The following is a 17268-nucleotide window of genomic DNA, read 5'->3' as shown; positions in this document are numbered from 1 at the left end:
GGTCGCTGAGAGTTCAAGACCAGCTCATGCTGGCTTCCTCTCCGGCCGTAAGTGGGAAGGTCTGCCAGCAACCTGCGGATGGTCGTGGATCGGGGGTCGTGGGTGACGTCAAGTGACCTTTCTCTCTGCGAAAACTTTGTGCTGCCTCGGTGAACCCCAGGGTTCACCAGTGAATGTTTGCTCATAATCTGTCCATCACTGTTCTGGTATAAGTTATTACGGCCAGGCACACCTTCATTCTGATCCCATTTCTCAGCTGACAGGATATTCCCCGTCACCATATAGTAGGCAGAGGGATAAATTGCTCAATCAACCCCCGATATGTTTGACAACAGATTATTGATAATACAACAGACGACTATTGAGACATGACATGTGAGGGCATTTGTAGCAAAACGCCCTGCAGACCGTCAATAACTATGTCTGGAGAAGTTAAGTTTGTCAACCTGAAAACGCCTACCGACAGATTGAATCACCTCTTTATTTATTTATCTGTTTATTTATTTATTTGGTATTCAATGCTGCATTCAAGAAAATTTTGGTTGCTCGATCTCTGTCAGATTTCTGAGTATGGGAAACAGGGAAGAGCGCCGAGATAACCGACGTATAAATACGTCAGGTGTATCTTCGCCGAGCTGGATTCAAACAGGCAACCTTCATTAGCCCACCATGAAAGGCTAGACAATGGCTTCCTTTTGTCAAGACTTCCGAAAGTGTTCCAGGTTATGTATTTATGTCATATCACGCGGTATGCGCTTGCATAACGGTTTGGTCTCCATTTCCACATAGCCTTATTTGTATTCTAGAGCGACACAAAAGATAATATATTTATATACACGCGACTAAACGATGACTTAAGAATGATGACTGTGACTGCATCTTTCTGAGATCTAGAGGGATCTGCCTTGCCATTCACATTCTGAGATCTAGAGGGATCTGCCTTCCCATTCACATTCTGAGATCTAGAGGGATCTGCCTTGCTATTCACATTCTGAGATCTAGAGGGGTCTGCCTTCCCATTCACATTCTGAGATCTAGAGGGATCTGCCTTCCCATTCACATTCTGAGATCTAGAGAGATCTGCCTTCCCATTCACATTCTTAGATCTAGAGGGATCTGCCTTCTTACTGAAGACTGATTCGCATCCTGAGATCTAGAGGGATCTGCCTTGCTATTCACATTCTGAGATCTAGAAGGATCTGCCTTCCTATTCACATTCTGAGATCTAGAGGGATCTGCCTTGCTATTCACATTCTGAGATCTAGAGGGATCTGCCTTCCCATTCACATTCTGAGATCTAGAGGGATCTGCCTTCCCATTCACATTCTGAGATCTAGAGGGATCTGCCTTCCCATTCACATTCTGAGATCTAGATTGATCTGCCTTCCTATTCACATTCTGAGATCTAGATTGATCTGCCTTCCTATTCACATTCTGAGATCTAGAGGAATCTGCCTTCCTATTCACATTCTGAGATCTAGAGGGATCTGCCTTCCCATTCACATTCTGAGATCTAGAGAGATCTGCCTTCCCATTCACCTTCTGAGATCTAGAGGGATCTGCCTTCCCATTCACATTCTGAGATCTAGAGGGATCTGCCTTCCCATTCACATTCTGAGATCTAGAGGGATCTGCCTTGCTATTCACATTCTGAGATCTAGGGAGATCTGTCTTCTTACTGAACACTGATTCGCACTCTGAGATCTAGGGAGATCTGTTTTCATATTGAAGACTGATTCGTATTCTGACATCTACACAGACCTGTTTTCATACTGAAGCCTGATTCACATTCTGAGATCTGGTTAGATCTGTCTTACCCATTCACATTCTGAGATCTGGGGAGATCTGTCTTACCCATTCACATTCTGAGATCTACGAAGATCTGTCTTACCCATTCACATTCTGAGATCTGGGGAGATCTGTCTTACCCATTCACATTCTGAGATCTAGGGAGATCTGTCGTACCCATTCACATTCTGAGATGTGGGGAGATCTGTCTTACCCATTCACATTCTGAGATCTACGAACATTTGTCTTATCCATCCACATTCTGAGATCTGGGGAGATCTGTCTTACCCATTCACATTCTCAGATCTACAGAGATCTGTCTTACCCATTCACATTCTGAGATCTAGGGAGATCTGTCTTACCCATTCACATTCTGAGATCTGGGGAGATCTGTCGTACCCATTCACATTCTCAGATCTGGGGAGATCTGTCTTACCCATTCACATTCTCAGATCTACGAACATTTGTCTTACCCATTAACATTCTGAGATCTGTGGAGATCTGTCTTACCCATTCACATTCTGAGATCTGGTTAGATCTGTCTGACCCATTCACATTCTGAGATCTAGGGAGATCTGTCTGACCCATTCACATTCTCAGATCTACGAACATTTGTCTTATCCATTCACATTCTGAGATTTGGGGAGATCTGTCTTACCCATTCACATTCTGAGATCTAGGGAGATCTGTCTTACCCATTCACATTCTGAGATCTAGGGAGATCTGTCTTATCCATTCACATTCTCAGATCTAGGGAGATCTGTCTTACCCACTCACATTCTGAGATCTGGGGAGATTTGTCTTACTCATTCACATTCTGAGATCTACGAACATTTGTCTTATCCATTCACATTCTGAGATCTGGGGAGATCTGTCTTACCCATTCACATTCTGAGATCTGGTTAGATCTGTCTTACCCATTCACATTCTGAGATCTGGGGAGATCTGTCTTACCCATTCACATTCTGAGATCTACGAACATTTGTCTTATCCATTCACATTCTGAGATCTGGGGAGATCTGTCTTACCCATTCACATTCTGAGATCTAGGGAGATCTATCTGACCCATTCACATTCTGAGATCTAGGGAGATCTGTCTTACCCATTCACATTCTAAGATCTGGTTAGATCTGTCTTACCCATTCACATTCTGAGATCTACGAACATTTGTCTTATCCATTCACATTCTGAGATCTGGGGAGATCTGTCTTACCCATTCACATTCTCAGATCTAGGGAGATCTGTCTTACCCATTCACATTCTGAGATCTAGGGAGATCTGTCTGACCCATTCACATTCTGAGATCTGTGGAGATCTGTCTGACCCATTCACATTCTGAGATCTGGTTAGATCTGTCTTACCCATTCACATTCTGAGATCTAGGGAGATCTGTCTTACCCATTCACATTCTCAGATCTAGGGAGATCTACCTCACCGATTCAAATTCTGAAATCTACAGAGATCTGTCTTACCCATTCACATTCTCAGATCTACAGAGATCTGTCTTACCCATTCACATTCTGAGATCTAGGGAGATCTACTTCACCGATTCAAATTCTGAAATCTACAGAGATCTGTTTTACCCACTCACATTCTGAAATCTACAGAGATCTGTCTTACCCACTCACATTCTGAAATCTACAGAGATCTGTCTTACCCATGCACATTCTGACATCTGCACTGCATACATGCATACCAAAGACTTTTGATGCCTCGCTTGGCGAGTAGCTGATGTGACAGAGGGGTGTCATGACTGGTGTCTTCGGCGTGATACTTCGGTGACTGCAGCACTTTGGCGGCATGGACTCGCCCTGGCACAAGAAGTCACAGTATATGACACACACCTAATGATTCCTCATCGTCATATGGCTGAAAAATAGTTAAGTGCGACGTTAAACACCAGGATACATGCATGCATATCAGCGTGACTCGTGACCATACCTAGATACTATAACCATGCGCAGCCGATGTATACAGTTAGTGACTCTCCCAAAAGTAAATAAACATCAGTGTAGAAATCGACAGGGATATTCTACCTAGCCTATGGTTCTGTAGGCTAGTGTTTACGTAGCTCATCTGAAGAGCGGCTTTGAAACTGACAGCATTTGGAACTGAAATGATAGGATTCTCATGTTTCATTTCGTGGGTAAAATGTGTATTTTAAGCTTTTTGTGTGTGCGTATGTTTGCTCTAACACAAGGCGTAAAGACAGCTACTCGCTTTTACAGTGGTCCTCTTGGGACTAATCTTCCAACCGGCGATTCTGGTTAGTGTTTTTCCGCAGACTTATCACTCCTCATAACAGACAGGTATTGTCTAAGTCCGCGTAACAGAGACCAGTCCCATAAAAAAGAGGCACGCCTTGTGGAGACTTTTAATGAGCTCCCAATGATAAGTACAAGTGCTTCGTCGGTTGCAGAACTTGATCCGTTCCGGGAAACTTCAAGTTGAGAGTACTGACAGCCTGTAGGTTGGCCTAGTGGCAGCCGATACCACGATTGGCGGTCCTTGCTGCGTTGCATCACCATGTGTTCTGGAGTCATAGCGGACTATCACAGCCTGTGACACCCACTAAGCGTGGAGCTGTCGCCGCGAGGTAAGGACGTTCCGACCGCTACTGCGTCAGTGTTCTGCCAGAGAACTTTACTGGTTGCAACTCTGTCACTGATGACATAACATGAACTCTTGCATATCAGTGCGTTGCTATGTCAGGTTATAGCTGTTGGGATTTAACAAAACGCTTTGGATACGACATAAGAAAAGAATTGTAAACGCTTACTGACCTGCGTAAGAAACATATTTGACGATTTTTGAAGTTTTTGATTTATAACTTCTCGGTCACCCAGAGAGTAGGTAGATACATTTTGATTTCGCTTGTACTTTGGATGTACAATGTGACTTTTTGTCTTACTGTGAAATGTGTGTGCTGTTTTATTGTCATTTTGACATCTTCAAGAATCAAGTATCGAGGAAGAAAACAGGTGTTTGTGGAAGAAAGAAAATTGCTCATCTGGTATATGGCATTTGAACTTTACTGGGAACAGTCATACACAAGAAGATACAAGGACTGACTGAATTACTGGAATCTGTTATATAACGAAGTGTCAAATACTAACGACGTGACGTAGATAAAATGACTAGTTAATTATTACAAATCCAGAGACATAAACGGGCATAAGTCATCGTCATCTACGCAGAGAAATTATTATTGGGTCGCGTGAGACGTTAGCGTTGTGCTACCCGTGTAAGCCGCGAATTCATTCTGACAACGTTGGATCATCGGTAATCATGGCAGGACACGGATCTCTGATCGCTCTGATCTGTTTCTGTGGAGTCACAGTAAAGATCACAGCAAGCGCAGGTGAGAGTTAAGATCATATTAGATCTTATATAACACATTTATTCTGCATTGTATGGAAGCCGGATAACATCACCTCTGACTTAACTGTCGGTTTGCAGGATAAAAAGCAAGAGTGTAGTTATTAAAAGTATAACTGTTAATCCTGGCAATTCTCTTGACAAGATCTTCATCACAAGTTTACCTAAGAAAGGGAACGAGTTTGAATTTCTGAATGCATAAACCATCACTCCTTGTCACTTCAACGCAAGCGTTATGACTTACGTTGTTTCCCGGCTTCCATACAAACACATGTTCGGTTATGCATTCACATGGCCGCAATCATTGTTACTGAATTACCAACGATTTTTATAGATGTTTATTCTCATTGGTTCAAGGCTGGCTTGAATGTGTAGGCCTTAACATCGGTGTTTACGTGAAGATTCGGTGGTCCTGAGATTACAATTTGAAAAGCCTAGATCAGGGAGTACTCGTCAACTCAATGTTAGGAAAAATGATATTTATTGCCATATAGTCGAGTTGAACGCTTTAATAGTGCTCCTCCAATAAAGCGCAGTACTAGTTTGTATTGTGTTCGTAAACTTCATATATGTGTTCACAGTTAATAACAATGTTAGGGTTTTCATTCGGGCTCGGAAGTGCATCACGTGCCACACAATTGTTAAATCAACATCCTGAAGAGGATGGAGAGTACTATAGAAAGGAATAAAGATTACTGATCAGGCGGTTTGCAACAGTTCATGTGGGAAAGATCCCTCATTGAGTATTGTTGCATCAATAACCTTGATCAAACTCCAACACTAAAAATAAAACTAAAAATATTTAATGGCGAATAATTTTGTTTCACGAAACCCTAAGATCAAGATTCCTGATTACAATTTGATGCGTTCTGTGTCTAACCGGTTTTCGGGGAAATATGTCGACTTGTACGATAATTATTCCAGGGTTGTCACATCTTTCTGTAACTCCACTTGTAGTAAGGTATTTTTCCAGAATTGCTAATTAGCATGTCTCGATTCACAGATATATGTCTGCTTGCCTTCACTGTACATGACACGGTCGCCGAACCTGAGGTTGTCAGTTCTGACATGGTGTTTACTACAACTTATTATGAAAAAGGAACCTTTATTAAAAGATAAAGCACAAGCTGGCTAACTTGGCTTCGGTGCCCCGCCCGACGGGTGAGGGCACAAACTAATACCAGCTAGCACTGGTCCTCTAGTTCCCCGATTCTTCACCGAGTTGGTGTCGCGTTACATGTTGGTCCAGTCTGTTTACAAGCATTATGCGCTATCGATATTTTGGCACAACAAGGAATAATTTTACAAAGGAATAGCTGTTCAGCTATCATATTTTACTTAAGAAAATGCCAGTTGTTCTACTCGAATACGTTATGCGTGATTCTGAGACCAAGTGGGTACATTTACGTCTCGACTCAGTCTCCACCTGGAAAAGAATTGTTCTCTGCAAGAAAGTACTGGATTTGAATTCTTGCACAGTAGGTGAGAGACCGCGGTGAACGCATATTTTGTTCTGCTAGTGATCAGTCTGCCGCACCTTATAATTCAGTATTCGAAGTGCGATGGTAGCCTATTGAGTGGAGAATGATGTTCTAAAGGTGACGTCATACTCCCCATGAATTCCAGGCACACATATGTATTAAAGTGTATTAAAGACATTTTTTCTGCAGATTTCTGACAAAAAAATCAATCAAAGCAAATCCAATCAAATTTTTGCTGTTCTTTTAGAATAGACCAGATAGTTTCGTTTCACAAAATGTCAACAAATGTGTTGGTTAGTTTCAGCACTATAAATAGATCAGGTATGGGCTGATATTTACTAAAAGGAAATTTCAGCAATTTTGGAAATTTATTTATTTATTTATTTATTTATCTGATTGGTGTTTTATGTCGTACTCAATAATATTTCTTGTACAACGGCGGCCAGCAATATGGTGGGAGGAAAACGGGCAGAGCCCGTGGGAAACCCACAACCATCCGCAGTTTGCTCAGAGACCTTCCCACGTACCGCTGGAGAGGAAGCCAGCCATTATTGGAAAACGCAGAAAATTTGAGAATATGGATTTTTGCCCAAATCTCCAGTTTAGCCTCTTTACAGAGTGGAAGTAGAGCGTAGAGAAGAGGCACTCCTACGCCCGAACCTACCAGGGCGCTTTAATAGCTTATCATTACGTGATCACTATTCTCATGATGTGAGCTCGAAACTAAAACTATCAACGCCTGTTCATTTGGTTTTACCTCTCAAATCTCGTCTGATTTTGCAATATCAGGTTTGATGGATTTGAATCGTGCTGTTTGTTGTTCAGTGTGCAAGAAGTAATAAACATAAACGTAAAGCAATGGCAAATGTTGTGTAAATGTAAGTTGTTATATATAATATGATGTCGTAAGCGGTTAAACCACCTGTTTTACCTGCACAGAATTTCAAGTTTAGGGTTCGTGTATATTAGTTTGATAAAAAAGCAGACGAGTTATATTTTTTAGTTAATAAAGAAATAAATAGTAATGTTAAAACAAATAAATGATAACAATCTGTTAAGCCCCATATATCAAAGGAAAAGTCATCATATGACCTTGATGAGCTCAGTGAGTTGTGCTTATCGTTATGCAATGGAAAGAGAGAAGAGGTGTGCTGCTAAAGCAAACAATTATAAGTTTTGAGGTGAGCCAGAGAACAGAGCGTTGCTGTGTGAGGTGTGGTAAGCAGAGAGCGGTATCTGTGATCACTCGGCCCCGCTCCCCGCTAGCAGTTACAGGGCCAGCACCACTGAATGTATCATAGGCACTCTTATCTTGACAAGTTCCGACGTCCGACATGGCTCGGGCATCGTGTCTGAGACGGCCAGCCCGTAAAGTGTCATCTCTCCGGGCAAACCATTCGCCTTGACGAACGCCAGTACGGCGTGGTCTGTACCATGCCGCTTCGTTTTTATAACGGCATGTCGCGTATTTCTCGCGAATTCCGTACCAGACGTATCTTTCCAGCGGCTTCTAACACTCTACTCGTTCATTCAAACTATCAGTATTACATTCGTAATCATTTTACACGGGTATACAACAGGCCTTGCCTATCAGAACCACCATTCATTTGGTTGGTCTCTCGGACTCAAACCAAACAAAGGTTTTCTGTTACTCGCTTTATCCTGAATTAAGACGTCGCACTAGGTTGTCTGCCCTGTGTAACTACGACAGACTGCAGACTTCTTACCACGTCCCTCGCTGAGGCAGATTACACAAGACTCCACGATGTCTCCCCAACAACATTGATTAATAATGCGGTCTCTGACCCGGCATGAAATTGTTTGGTCTTGAACGCGGTTCTCTGCTTCCAGACTCACTTACAAGTAGCTAATTCATTGATGGCGAGCTAATTAAAGGTCTCACTCAAACTACGGATCCGTAATAACTCCCAAAACACGAAGAGTTCACGTAAACAGTTTGCTAATATATTATGACAGGGACGACTTATATACCACAAACATTTGTAAGTCCTCAGGATAGTGAACCTCAGAATTTGGCGGGGCACCCAATGTATGCAGAAATCTGACCTTGATACAGAACTTGATCGTAAATCATACTTCAGAACTGAACAGACTCGGATATAGTCACACTGTAGTTCTACGGATGTTTGCTAGCTTTCGTCAAGACTTTGACTTTCGCCGCAGAGCTGAGAACAGTTCTCCGTTTTACCTGACTCTCACTTTTTCGTTCACGCATGATGATACCATTAAACCTTATAGCGCTCAGATAATTTTCTCCTGCTTCTCCATTATTTTATTTCTTTGATTTGTTTAGAAAACGCCCATTTCCATTACCATTGCATTCTTCGGTTCAGTCATTGCCAAAGTTGTGAAATGCCATATGGGCATTAAAAACAATAGCATTAACAGATGGTATATGCTACAGTCGCATCGAAGGCCGAGTGTTTTCTACTTTCGTGTTACCCAGTTTGATTCTGTTCATATACACGGCATTGGTGTGTTATTCTTTGTATGTAAAATATTTGTACTGTTTAGATGAAGGCACCTTCCCTCGTCTGACATAGGCCCAATACTTCTATCCAGGCATTGCCAATGTCATGTCAACTATTGGAACATCTGGGTCAAGTCACCTAGACACGTGACCAATGTCGGGAGCGTCACACCTTCACAGGTGATTAGCATTCACCTGTTCTTCAAAGACAATGCGCAGATACAGTTCTGCCGAGCTGTTTCCAGCGAACAGAATGTTAACGTGAAATTTTGCACCAGGAAAGCGTGTTCGACAATCACCAATGATTTATCTCAGGATGGGTGGGGTTGTAACAGAACAGTAGAGTGTAACAGAGGTGTGATTTATCTCAGGATAGGTGGGGTTGTAACAGAACAGTAGAGGTGAGTACATGCATGGCCTGGACCATGAGTAAACATTACCACACAGCTGGCTAGCCTATCTGGCTGTATAAGACACAATCTGTACAGAAAGCCTTTCGCATATGCCTACCGACCGCTGTGATTACGCACTGGTGCAAAACGCTCGTAAAGCTGACAGATTTCTTCAAAATAAATGGAAGCTATTAACCTCTATGATAGAAAGTACTCTCTATCACGAAGAAACAAGTATTGAGGCTGTAGTTACTCCGAATTTGATGGAAGGTGTGTACGTATTAGGCATGTAGACAATACCGAAAAAGAAACAGGTCCGGAAGTTAGAACTTTTTCTGGGAAATCACTTCTGGATTATCCACTTCATCTTGACTTAAAAGCAAACCAGCGATTCATTTTCTTATCTTTAACCATCCTTCTTTGATTAGGGTATGTTTCGCAATCGTCATTTCGGGGAAGGTGGAGACAGGGTGGGGCGGGGCTGAGGCAGGAAGGAGGCGAGGTGGAGTTGTGGTGTTGACAGTTGTTTAGTTGGTTTTGGACTCAACAATCTCAGATTTGAAATCACTCAATTACAGACATACATGTAGCTAATATGAGAATGACTAGTTTCATGTTTACATTCAAAACCACACCACTTTATTCCTTCACACTGAAGTGATTATCTCTTTAATGGTTGTAGGAAATCTACTTAAACTGAGGTTATAGGTGAATCTTCCAAGATCACAGTTCGTAATTTAATATTCACTGTCAAGAAAAAAGTGTGTAGACTTGTGATAAGTTTATATCCCCAACACGCTGTTGTTGTACCAGGACATAAAAAAAGCACCGATATTAAAACCGCAACATGTTTATAAAAAGTCCTGGGTTAGGGGGGAAAATACCCAGCCTGCTCAGCGTGTTGACAGACACCGCCATGATGTTTAACTGAAATTTCCTTGTAACTACCACTATATTACGATCTGTCATATTAAGATCGGCAAACGAACATGGTCTCCGAGGTTTGACCACGCGTTACGGCTTCCGAACGTTGTTAATACTGCTGCCATGTGCAACAAGAACAGGAAGCGACGTGGTGCGGTATTGGTTTGTTTAAATGCCAAGCCTCTTTTAGATTTTTCGTAACTACTGGGAATCGCCCGGAGCATGATTACGGAAATTGTTCTTACATGTGCTGGGACTTTTATGGAAAGTCTACGGCAGGCTAACGAATGTCAGATCGTGACGTGTACAGAAACAGTATTTCTTCTTGCTGTCTTCCATACATTAGCTCATATCCTCCCAGACCACCGGTACTTGAGTTTTACTGCCACATCGCGATCTCCTCGCCAAACACCCATCATGACCCAGAGTTACGACTCCATGATCATTTTCGTGACATCATCAGATTTATCTCTCGCCGAATTACTTCAGCGAACCACGCCTGACGGGTTATCACCCAGCTCGCCTCGTGTTTTATTTGCAGATTTCTAAGTCTCCATTTAAGTAGCAAAGAGCAGCTATTCTGGGTCCACTTTACACTGTACAGACCTCTTGCACTTTTCCTCGAGAATTTAGGAAGGAGCGGTGGAACTCTGCCGAGTCTGCCCGGTTTGCTTGTCAAGCTATGGAGGTTCTCTTTTGAGTTATTCCGGTTTCTTTGTGAGGTGAGGCGGATCTCTGCCGAGTCTGCCCGGTTTCCTTGTCAACGTACGGAGGCTGTCTGCCGAATCTGTCCGGTTTCTTTGTAGAGGTGCGGCGAAACTCTGCCGAGTCTTCCTGGTTTCCTTGTCAAGGAGCGGTGGAACTCGGCCGAGTCTGCCGGGTTTGCTTATCAAGCTATGGAGGTTCTCTTTTGAGTTATTCCGGTTTCTTTGTGAGGTGCGGCGGATCTCTGCCGAGTCTGCCTGGTTTCCTTGTCAAGGAGCGGTGGAACTCGGCCGAGTCTGCCCGGTTTGCTTGTCAAGCTATGGAGGTTCTCTTTTGAGTTATTCCGGTTTCTTTGTGAGGTGCGGCGGATCTCTGCCGAGTCTGCCTGGTTTCCTCGTCAAGGTACGGAGGCTGTCTGCCGATTCTACAAGGTTTGCTTTTCAAGGTACAGAGGTTCTCTGCCGAGTCTGTCCTTTTTCTTTGTGGAGGTGCGGCGAATCTCTGCCGAGTCTTCCTGGTTTCCTTGTCAAGGAGTGGTGGAACTCGGCCGAGTCTGCCCGGTTTGCTTGCCAAGGTACCTTCTCTGCAGAATCTGTCTGCTTTGTTTGTGGAGGTGCAGCGGTTCTCTGTTGAGCCTTCTTGGTTTTCTTGTCAAGGTACGGAGTTTCTCTGCTCGGGTCTGTCCGGTTTTGTTGTAAAAGGACAGCGGTTCTCTGATGGGTCTGTCTGGTTTCCTTGTCAAGAAACATACGGAGGTATTCTGCGTCTGCTCGGTTTCCGTGTCAATCTGCGGCAGTTCTTTGCTGGGTCTGTCCGCTTGCCTTGTAAATGTAAGGCTGTTTCTGCTGAGCCTGCCCCGTTTTCTTGTAAAGGTACGGCGGAGGTTCTCTGCTGACTCTGTCCGCCTTCCGTGTCAATCTGCGGGGGTTCTGTGCTGAATCTGCCCGGTTTCCATGTCAAGGTGCAGTGGTTCTCTGCTGAGTCTGTCCGGTTTCCGTGTCGATGTGCGGGGGTTCTGTGCTGAATCAAAGTAGGACTGAACTCTGCTGAGTCTGCTGTGCTTCCTTGTTAAGGTGAGGCGGTTCTCTGCTGAGTTTATCTGGGTTCCATTGCAAGATGCCGCGGTTTTTTGCTGAATAATAAGTATACTCATAGGAGGTTCGTTTTTCTTAGATGTCTTACTAATGCAAACCAATCCTAGTCTGTTAAGATGTTCCATAGACTGTCGGATATTATATGAATCTGTACAGCGGTGACTTGTCAAATACAACCCCCAAACCAACCCCCAAACCAACCCACACACACCAGTGACTAATATCCTTATTCATATGACTGCGCAGTCAGTTAATGTTAGCCATTTATTACGTCACACACCCGTGGTGCCTCACACCATGCGATACCAGAGGTTTTCCTTTCTTAAAAAAGCAAGAACAAAAAACAAGCAAAAATTAACAATGGCACAATAGTCAAGAGCGATACCTCGAGAAACTTGGACCATAACCCTATACGTCACGAGGTTAGCTTGTATTTCTGGGTGTATGTCGATTTAACTCTTGATTAAGCTCGCAGTGTGAGATTGTGACAAAAGCCTCGAAGCCACTGTGCAGTTCAAAATAATACATTCATGTCCAAAAGAAAAAAAGCGTGTCTGTCTACAGAGACCTGCTCGGTGATAGTTCCCCTGTTGTCAAAAGTGGACATCCAAGACAGCGCACAGGATTTGATGTTGATGTTGGGGTTAAGGTTGTTAAGTATTCATCCAGACTGTGGGTTAAACCACAACCACAACACAACTACAAGACAACCACATCTCACAAAATTTGAAAACCATCTAAAGTTTTATTACGTGGAAACACAATCCCGGCCTAGATGCAACTTATAGAGATGAACCGGAAAGATTGCATAGCTAAGTGAACCGTATAGGCTCTGTAAAAGGGGCGGGGAGTGGTCAGCCAGGAAGGTGTAAAACAGGCAGGGAGCAGGGAGCGGGGACGATGTGGGGACTGCGTAAAACGGATTGGGAGCGGGAACAATGTAAAACAGGCGGAGAGCGTGGATGGTGTAAAACGGCGGAGAGTGAGGACGAGGTAAAACAAGCGGGCAGTGGGACGGTGTAAAACGGGCGGAGAGCGGGGACGGTGTCAAACGGGTGAGGGGTGGGGATCGTGTAAAACGGGCGGGAAGCGGGGACGATGTAAAACGGGCGGGGAGCGGAGGCGGTGTAAAATGGGCGGGAAGTGGGGACGGTGTAAAACGGACGGAGTAGTGGACGATGTAAAACGTACGGGGAGCGGGGACGATGTAAAACGTGCGGGAAGTGGGGACGATGTAAAACGGGCGGGGAGCAGACTGTGTAAAAACGGGCGAGGTGTGGGGACGATGTAAAACGGGCGGGGAGTGGAGACGATGTAAAACGTACGGGGATGGGGACGATGTAAAACGTGCGGGAAGTGAGGACGGGCTGGGAGCGGGGACAATGTAAAACGGACGGGGGAGCGGGGACGATGTAAAATGGGCAGAGCGGGGACGGTGTAAAAACAGGCGGGGAGTGGGGACGATGTAAAACGGGCGGAGAGCCGGGACGGTGTAAAACGGGTGGGGCCGAGGCGAGAACGATGTACTTATCGTAAGCAACACACGCAGAACTGACATATGGTATTATTGTTACTCAAATCAGATAAGTAACAAGAACTGAAGAATCTGTGTCATCTTTTGTTGTCGACAGGCTAACAACGGGTTCTATCCCCTGCCGGGTGTTATCCAAATGTTTAAAGTCGTATATGACTGGTTGGCTCGTTTTCAGTACCATGTGTTTGGTGTTTTTGGCATGGTAATCCTGTGAGAGAGCGCTGTCAGTATGCTTGTGTTGGGACCAGACTGCTACAAGGAGACACCGTCATGATATGACCGAAGTAATGTTCACAGCGACGCTTAGCCTGAGTTAAAGAGACACACAATGAAGTAGTAAACGAGTGTGGTATTGGAAGGATGTGTGCTATGTTCGACTGGAAGGTATTTGAAAGAAAAATAGTTTTAGGGCCGGGAAAAAGGTCATCTGTCATTTTTGCACATAGCAAGTGAGAGAGCACTTGTATTATGACGAAATTAGGATTGTTCTGCTAGAATCAAACTTTCGCCTTGTGTGATCCCCCTATCCTCCGCCCCCCCCCCCCCCCCCCCCCCCAACACACACACGCGCGCCCGAACACATTATGTTCACCATGCAGCTAAATGGGGGCCCAAGTTGTGCAGTGAGTTGTTCAAGTGTAAATGCGGCTGGGACCCGAATCGCCACAGTGCGGGAAAAGTTGCTCCCATTTAAACTAGCGTATAAAACACCAGTCAGCATAATTCAGATGGTTGATTGTCAAAGGCACTGAGAAAGTAAAAGACTCGTTTCCATATCATTTTCCGCTGTACTCAACTCACCATGTAAGTGTGGCGATGTAGCCGTTAAGCGTATAGACGCTTGCGGAAGGAGACACTCGTCTAAGGGAAGCATCACTGAAGTATTTCTCCGGTAGACATTGGGCGCCCTAATTACCAGCATCCTGTGGTGGCGTGAGGTCAGCCCGGATTTGTATGGCGAGTACAAACTGAACCTTTCTAAACAAAATTGTTGTCCCTTAAAATCGGGATTGTTTCCAGAATAACATGTTTACAAACTATCATCTCTGGAGATGCAAGGTGACATTACAGCCGCAGACTCACCAGACATAGCGAAGAATCCTCTATCTATTGACGTATTGATTTGAAACTCAACTGAATGCTCATCATGGTATTTTCAATACAAAGCATTTGTTTATGGAGGCTATATGACGTGTAAACCAAAGGTCTGATATATTCCATTGGTGCCATTTCCCATGCTTAGGCTTTGTTGACTTTTGGCATAAACAACATGTCTGCAATGTTGTCTGTTTCAGCTTGCCTCGGCAAACTTTACTATTGTCTTTCAATATATTGTCTTGTCCTGTCACACTGGGGCCAGTCCTCTTTCTTTCATCTGACCTCACCACCATTTACATGATGTATGATGTAATTTGAATTATGTAACAAAGTCAGCTGTCTGTCTTTTACCAAGCATTTGTGGCGAAACTGACAAGTAAACAACTGCACATGTAGTACTATTGTTGTTTAGTCAAAACGTTAATAAGGGCATTTGTATAACAGCCATCAAACAAAACGGCCAGAACAACGTTCAACACAAACCACCAAATAACTAAGAAAGTTATAATATATATATATATATATATATATATATATATATATATATATATATATATATATATATATATATCCACGTATCGTTTACTCTGTTTTGAACAAAGCACCGGCCATCTTGTCTTGTTTCAGTTTGCCCGTTGGGATTTTATGGCAGTAATTGTACCCAGAGCTGTGGCCTCTACTGCCAGTCGGGCTGTGAGCGGACCACGGGCCAGTGTTTCTCCTGTGTACTTGGACGCACAGGTGTAAACTGTGAAAAAGGTACGAACATGGACCAATAGGAAGCTTAAGATATAAGATACGGGAGCTTGCTGAATGTACCAGCGACTGATTACACTACATTATATTCCGCCTGAATGAAAAAATGAAATATGCGTTACTGTCTTCAAAAAAAGTTTTGTTTGTGAAGTTCTTTTCAAGTTCGCCATGTTTCCCCAAAATAAACCTGATTATTCTGATTGGTTCTCAGCCAGCGTATGTTTGCTGCTGTTATAAGGTAATACAAACTTTGCACAAAATTCCTTGACAAAATTTCAATAAACCCCTTAATGCTTTTTTATCATCCTTGCAGCGATAAGGCATGCTTTCTTAAACTTCTTGGACTGTAACATTTTCTCTGTCTGTCCAACAACAGCATCCGTTGTATCTAGAATCTTCATTTTCTCTTACTGAAGCATCCTTTACGCAGATCTGTACGTGTTATTTTTTTATTTCAGAGTGCAGCAAATTTCGATACGGCCATAACTGTATACATGCCTGCGGCCATTGCGCCTTGGATGAGCCATGTGATGCCGCCAGGGGGCTCTGTCACAACGGATGTGTGGCTGGTTGGACCGGGCCTAAATGCGACAAAGGTGAGCACTTGATCTTGTGAACTTTGATGTTTATGAAGAGGGATTTTAAAGTGCTAAATAAAATGAACAACTGTTGTAGGATGTTGGTGCGAAGGAGTCGTGACGTTCACCTGGTGTACAAACATACCATGAAAAGATATGTCACGATGGTGAATGCTCATGGCGTTGCGTTGCCGACAGTTTTGTAAAACGTACGGTTGCAAAGGATTTTCTTCCGAAGAGCAGCCAAATACTGTTGAACAGTATTCAACAAATCAAACCTACTGTTTGTTAATACTGGTTTTGAATATATGCTTTTGGAGTGAGCTATATATCTTGAGTCATAAAAAGGTTTTAGTGAAGCGAAACGTTATCCAGCTGTAATTAAAAACACGTTGACCATGCGCCTTAAATATAAACCTTCATCTATGTAGGCGGGTAATAATGTGGGCAATTCTCCACTTTCCCTTCCCATATATCAGAGCTAACTACGTGTATTATCAGCGATATGATTGGTAGCCGTAAAATTGTCATCAACTGATACGCCGTATAACCACAACGACGTCAACTTGGAGAGGCGTTACGTTAGGCGAAGCAGCCTAAGATGGACTGAACTGGTTTTATTCATCTGCATCCATCTGTTAACATTTAGTATCGACATGATTTTCAATGTTTTCAACTCCATACCTACATGTAACTTGCAATTACTTCTCGATGTCTTTTACTACAACAACGAAATTAATATTTACGACCTTTGTAACAAGATATACAAAGCTGGTCGTAAGACAACTCCTGTTTTATCTAAGCCAACAAATATCGCGTTGTGTTGTAGAGATAAAACCATACTACATAGGACCATGTCAGTCAAGGCATCTGGTAACGAGTTACGGTTTTACTGCCTTTACCTAACCAGCTTTGTGTTACGTGGACTTGACACGGTCGCTGTCGTAACCGATACACGTGATATCGCTTCACAGAGAAACTTTACGACAACCATGAACTGTGTGTATTTACATCCTGTCAATTAAGCTGAGCCAATAAACCAAATTACC

The 17268-nt window shown here is 43.4% G+C and overlaps 2 protein-coding genes across 2 annotated transcripts in view; one reads left to right on the top strand and one right to left on the bottom strand.

Moving 5' to 3' along the window:
• Nucleotides 1-1092: 1092 nt before the first annotated feature.
• Nucleotides 1093-2228, bottom strand: LOC135469718 (uncharacterized). The gene is made up of 2 exons (XM_064748281.1): nt 2151-2228; nt 1093-1704 (listed from the first exon to the last, which is right to left on the bottom strand). The coding sequence occupies exons 1-2, from the start codon at nt 2226-2228 to the stop codon at nt 1093-1095; spliced, it is 690 nt and encodes a 229-aa protein (XP_064604351.1).
• Nucleotides 2229-4419: 2191 nt separating this feature from the next.
• The window catches only part of LOC135469953 (protein draper-like), a 31715-nt gene continuing 18866 nt past the window's right edge, over nt 4420-17268 (top strand). Inside the window, exons 1-3 of the mRNA XM_064748614.1 lie at nt 4420-5149; nt 15513-15644; nt 16100-16237. Coding sequence (XP_064604684.1) covers nt 5077-5149; nt 15513-15644; nt 16100-16237 — 343 coding nt within the window. The 5' untranslated portion in view covers nt 4420-5076. The remainder of the gene's footprint in view (nt 5150-15512; nt 15645-16099; nt 16238-17268) is intronic.

The sequence above is a fragment of the Liolophura sinensis genome, chromosome 7 (assembly GCF_032854445.1).
Source record: "Liolophura sinensis isolate JHLJ2023 chromosome 7, CUHK_Ljap_v2, whole genome shotgun sequence".
Classification (NCBI taxonomy): Eukaryota; Metazoa; Mollusca; class Polyplacophora; order Chitonida; family Chitonidae; genus Liolophura; species Liolophura sinensis.
This window is presented reverse-complemented; position numbering and strand designations above follow the sequence as displayed.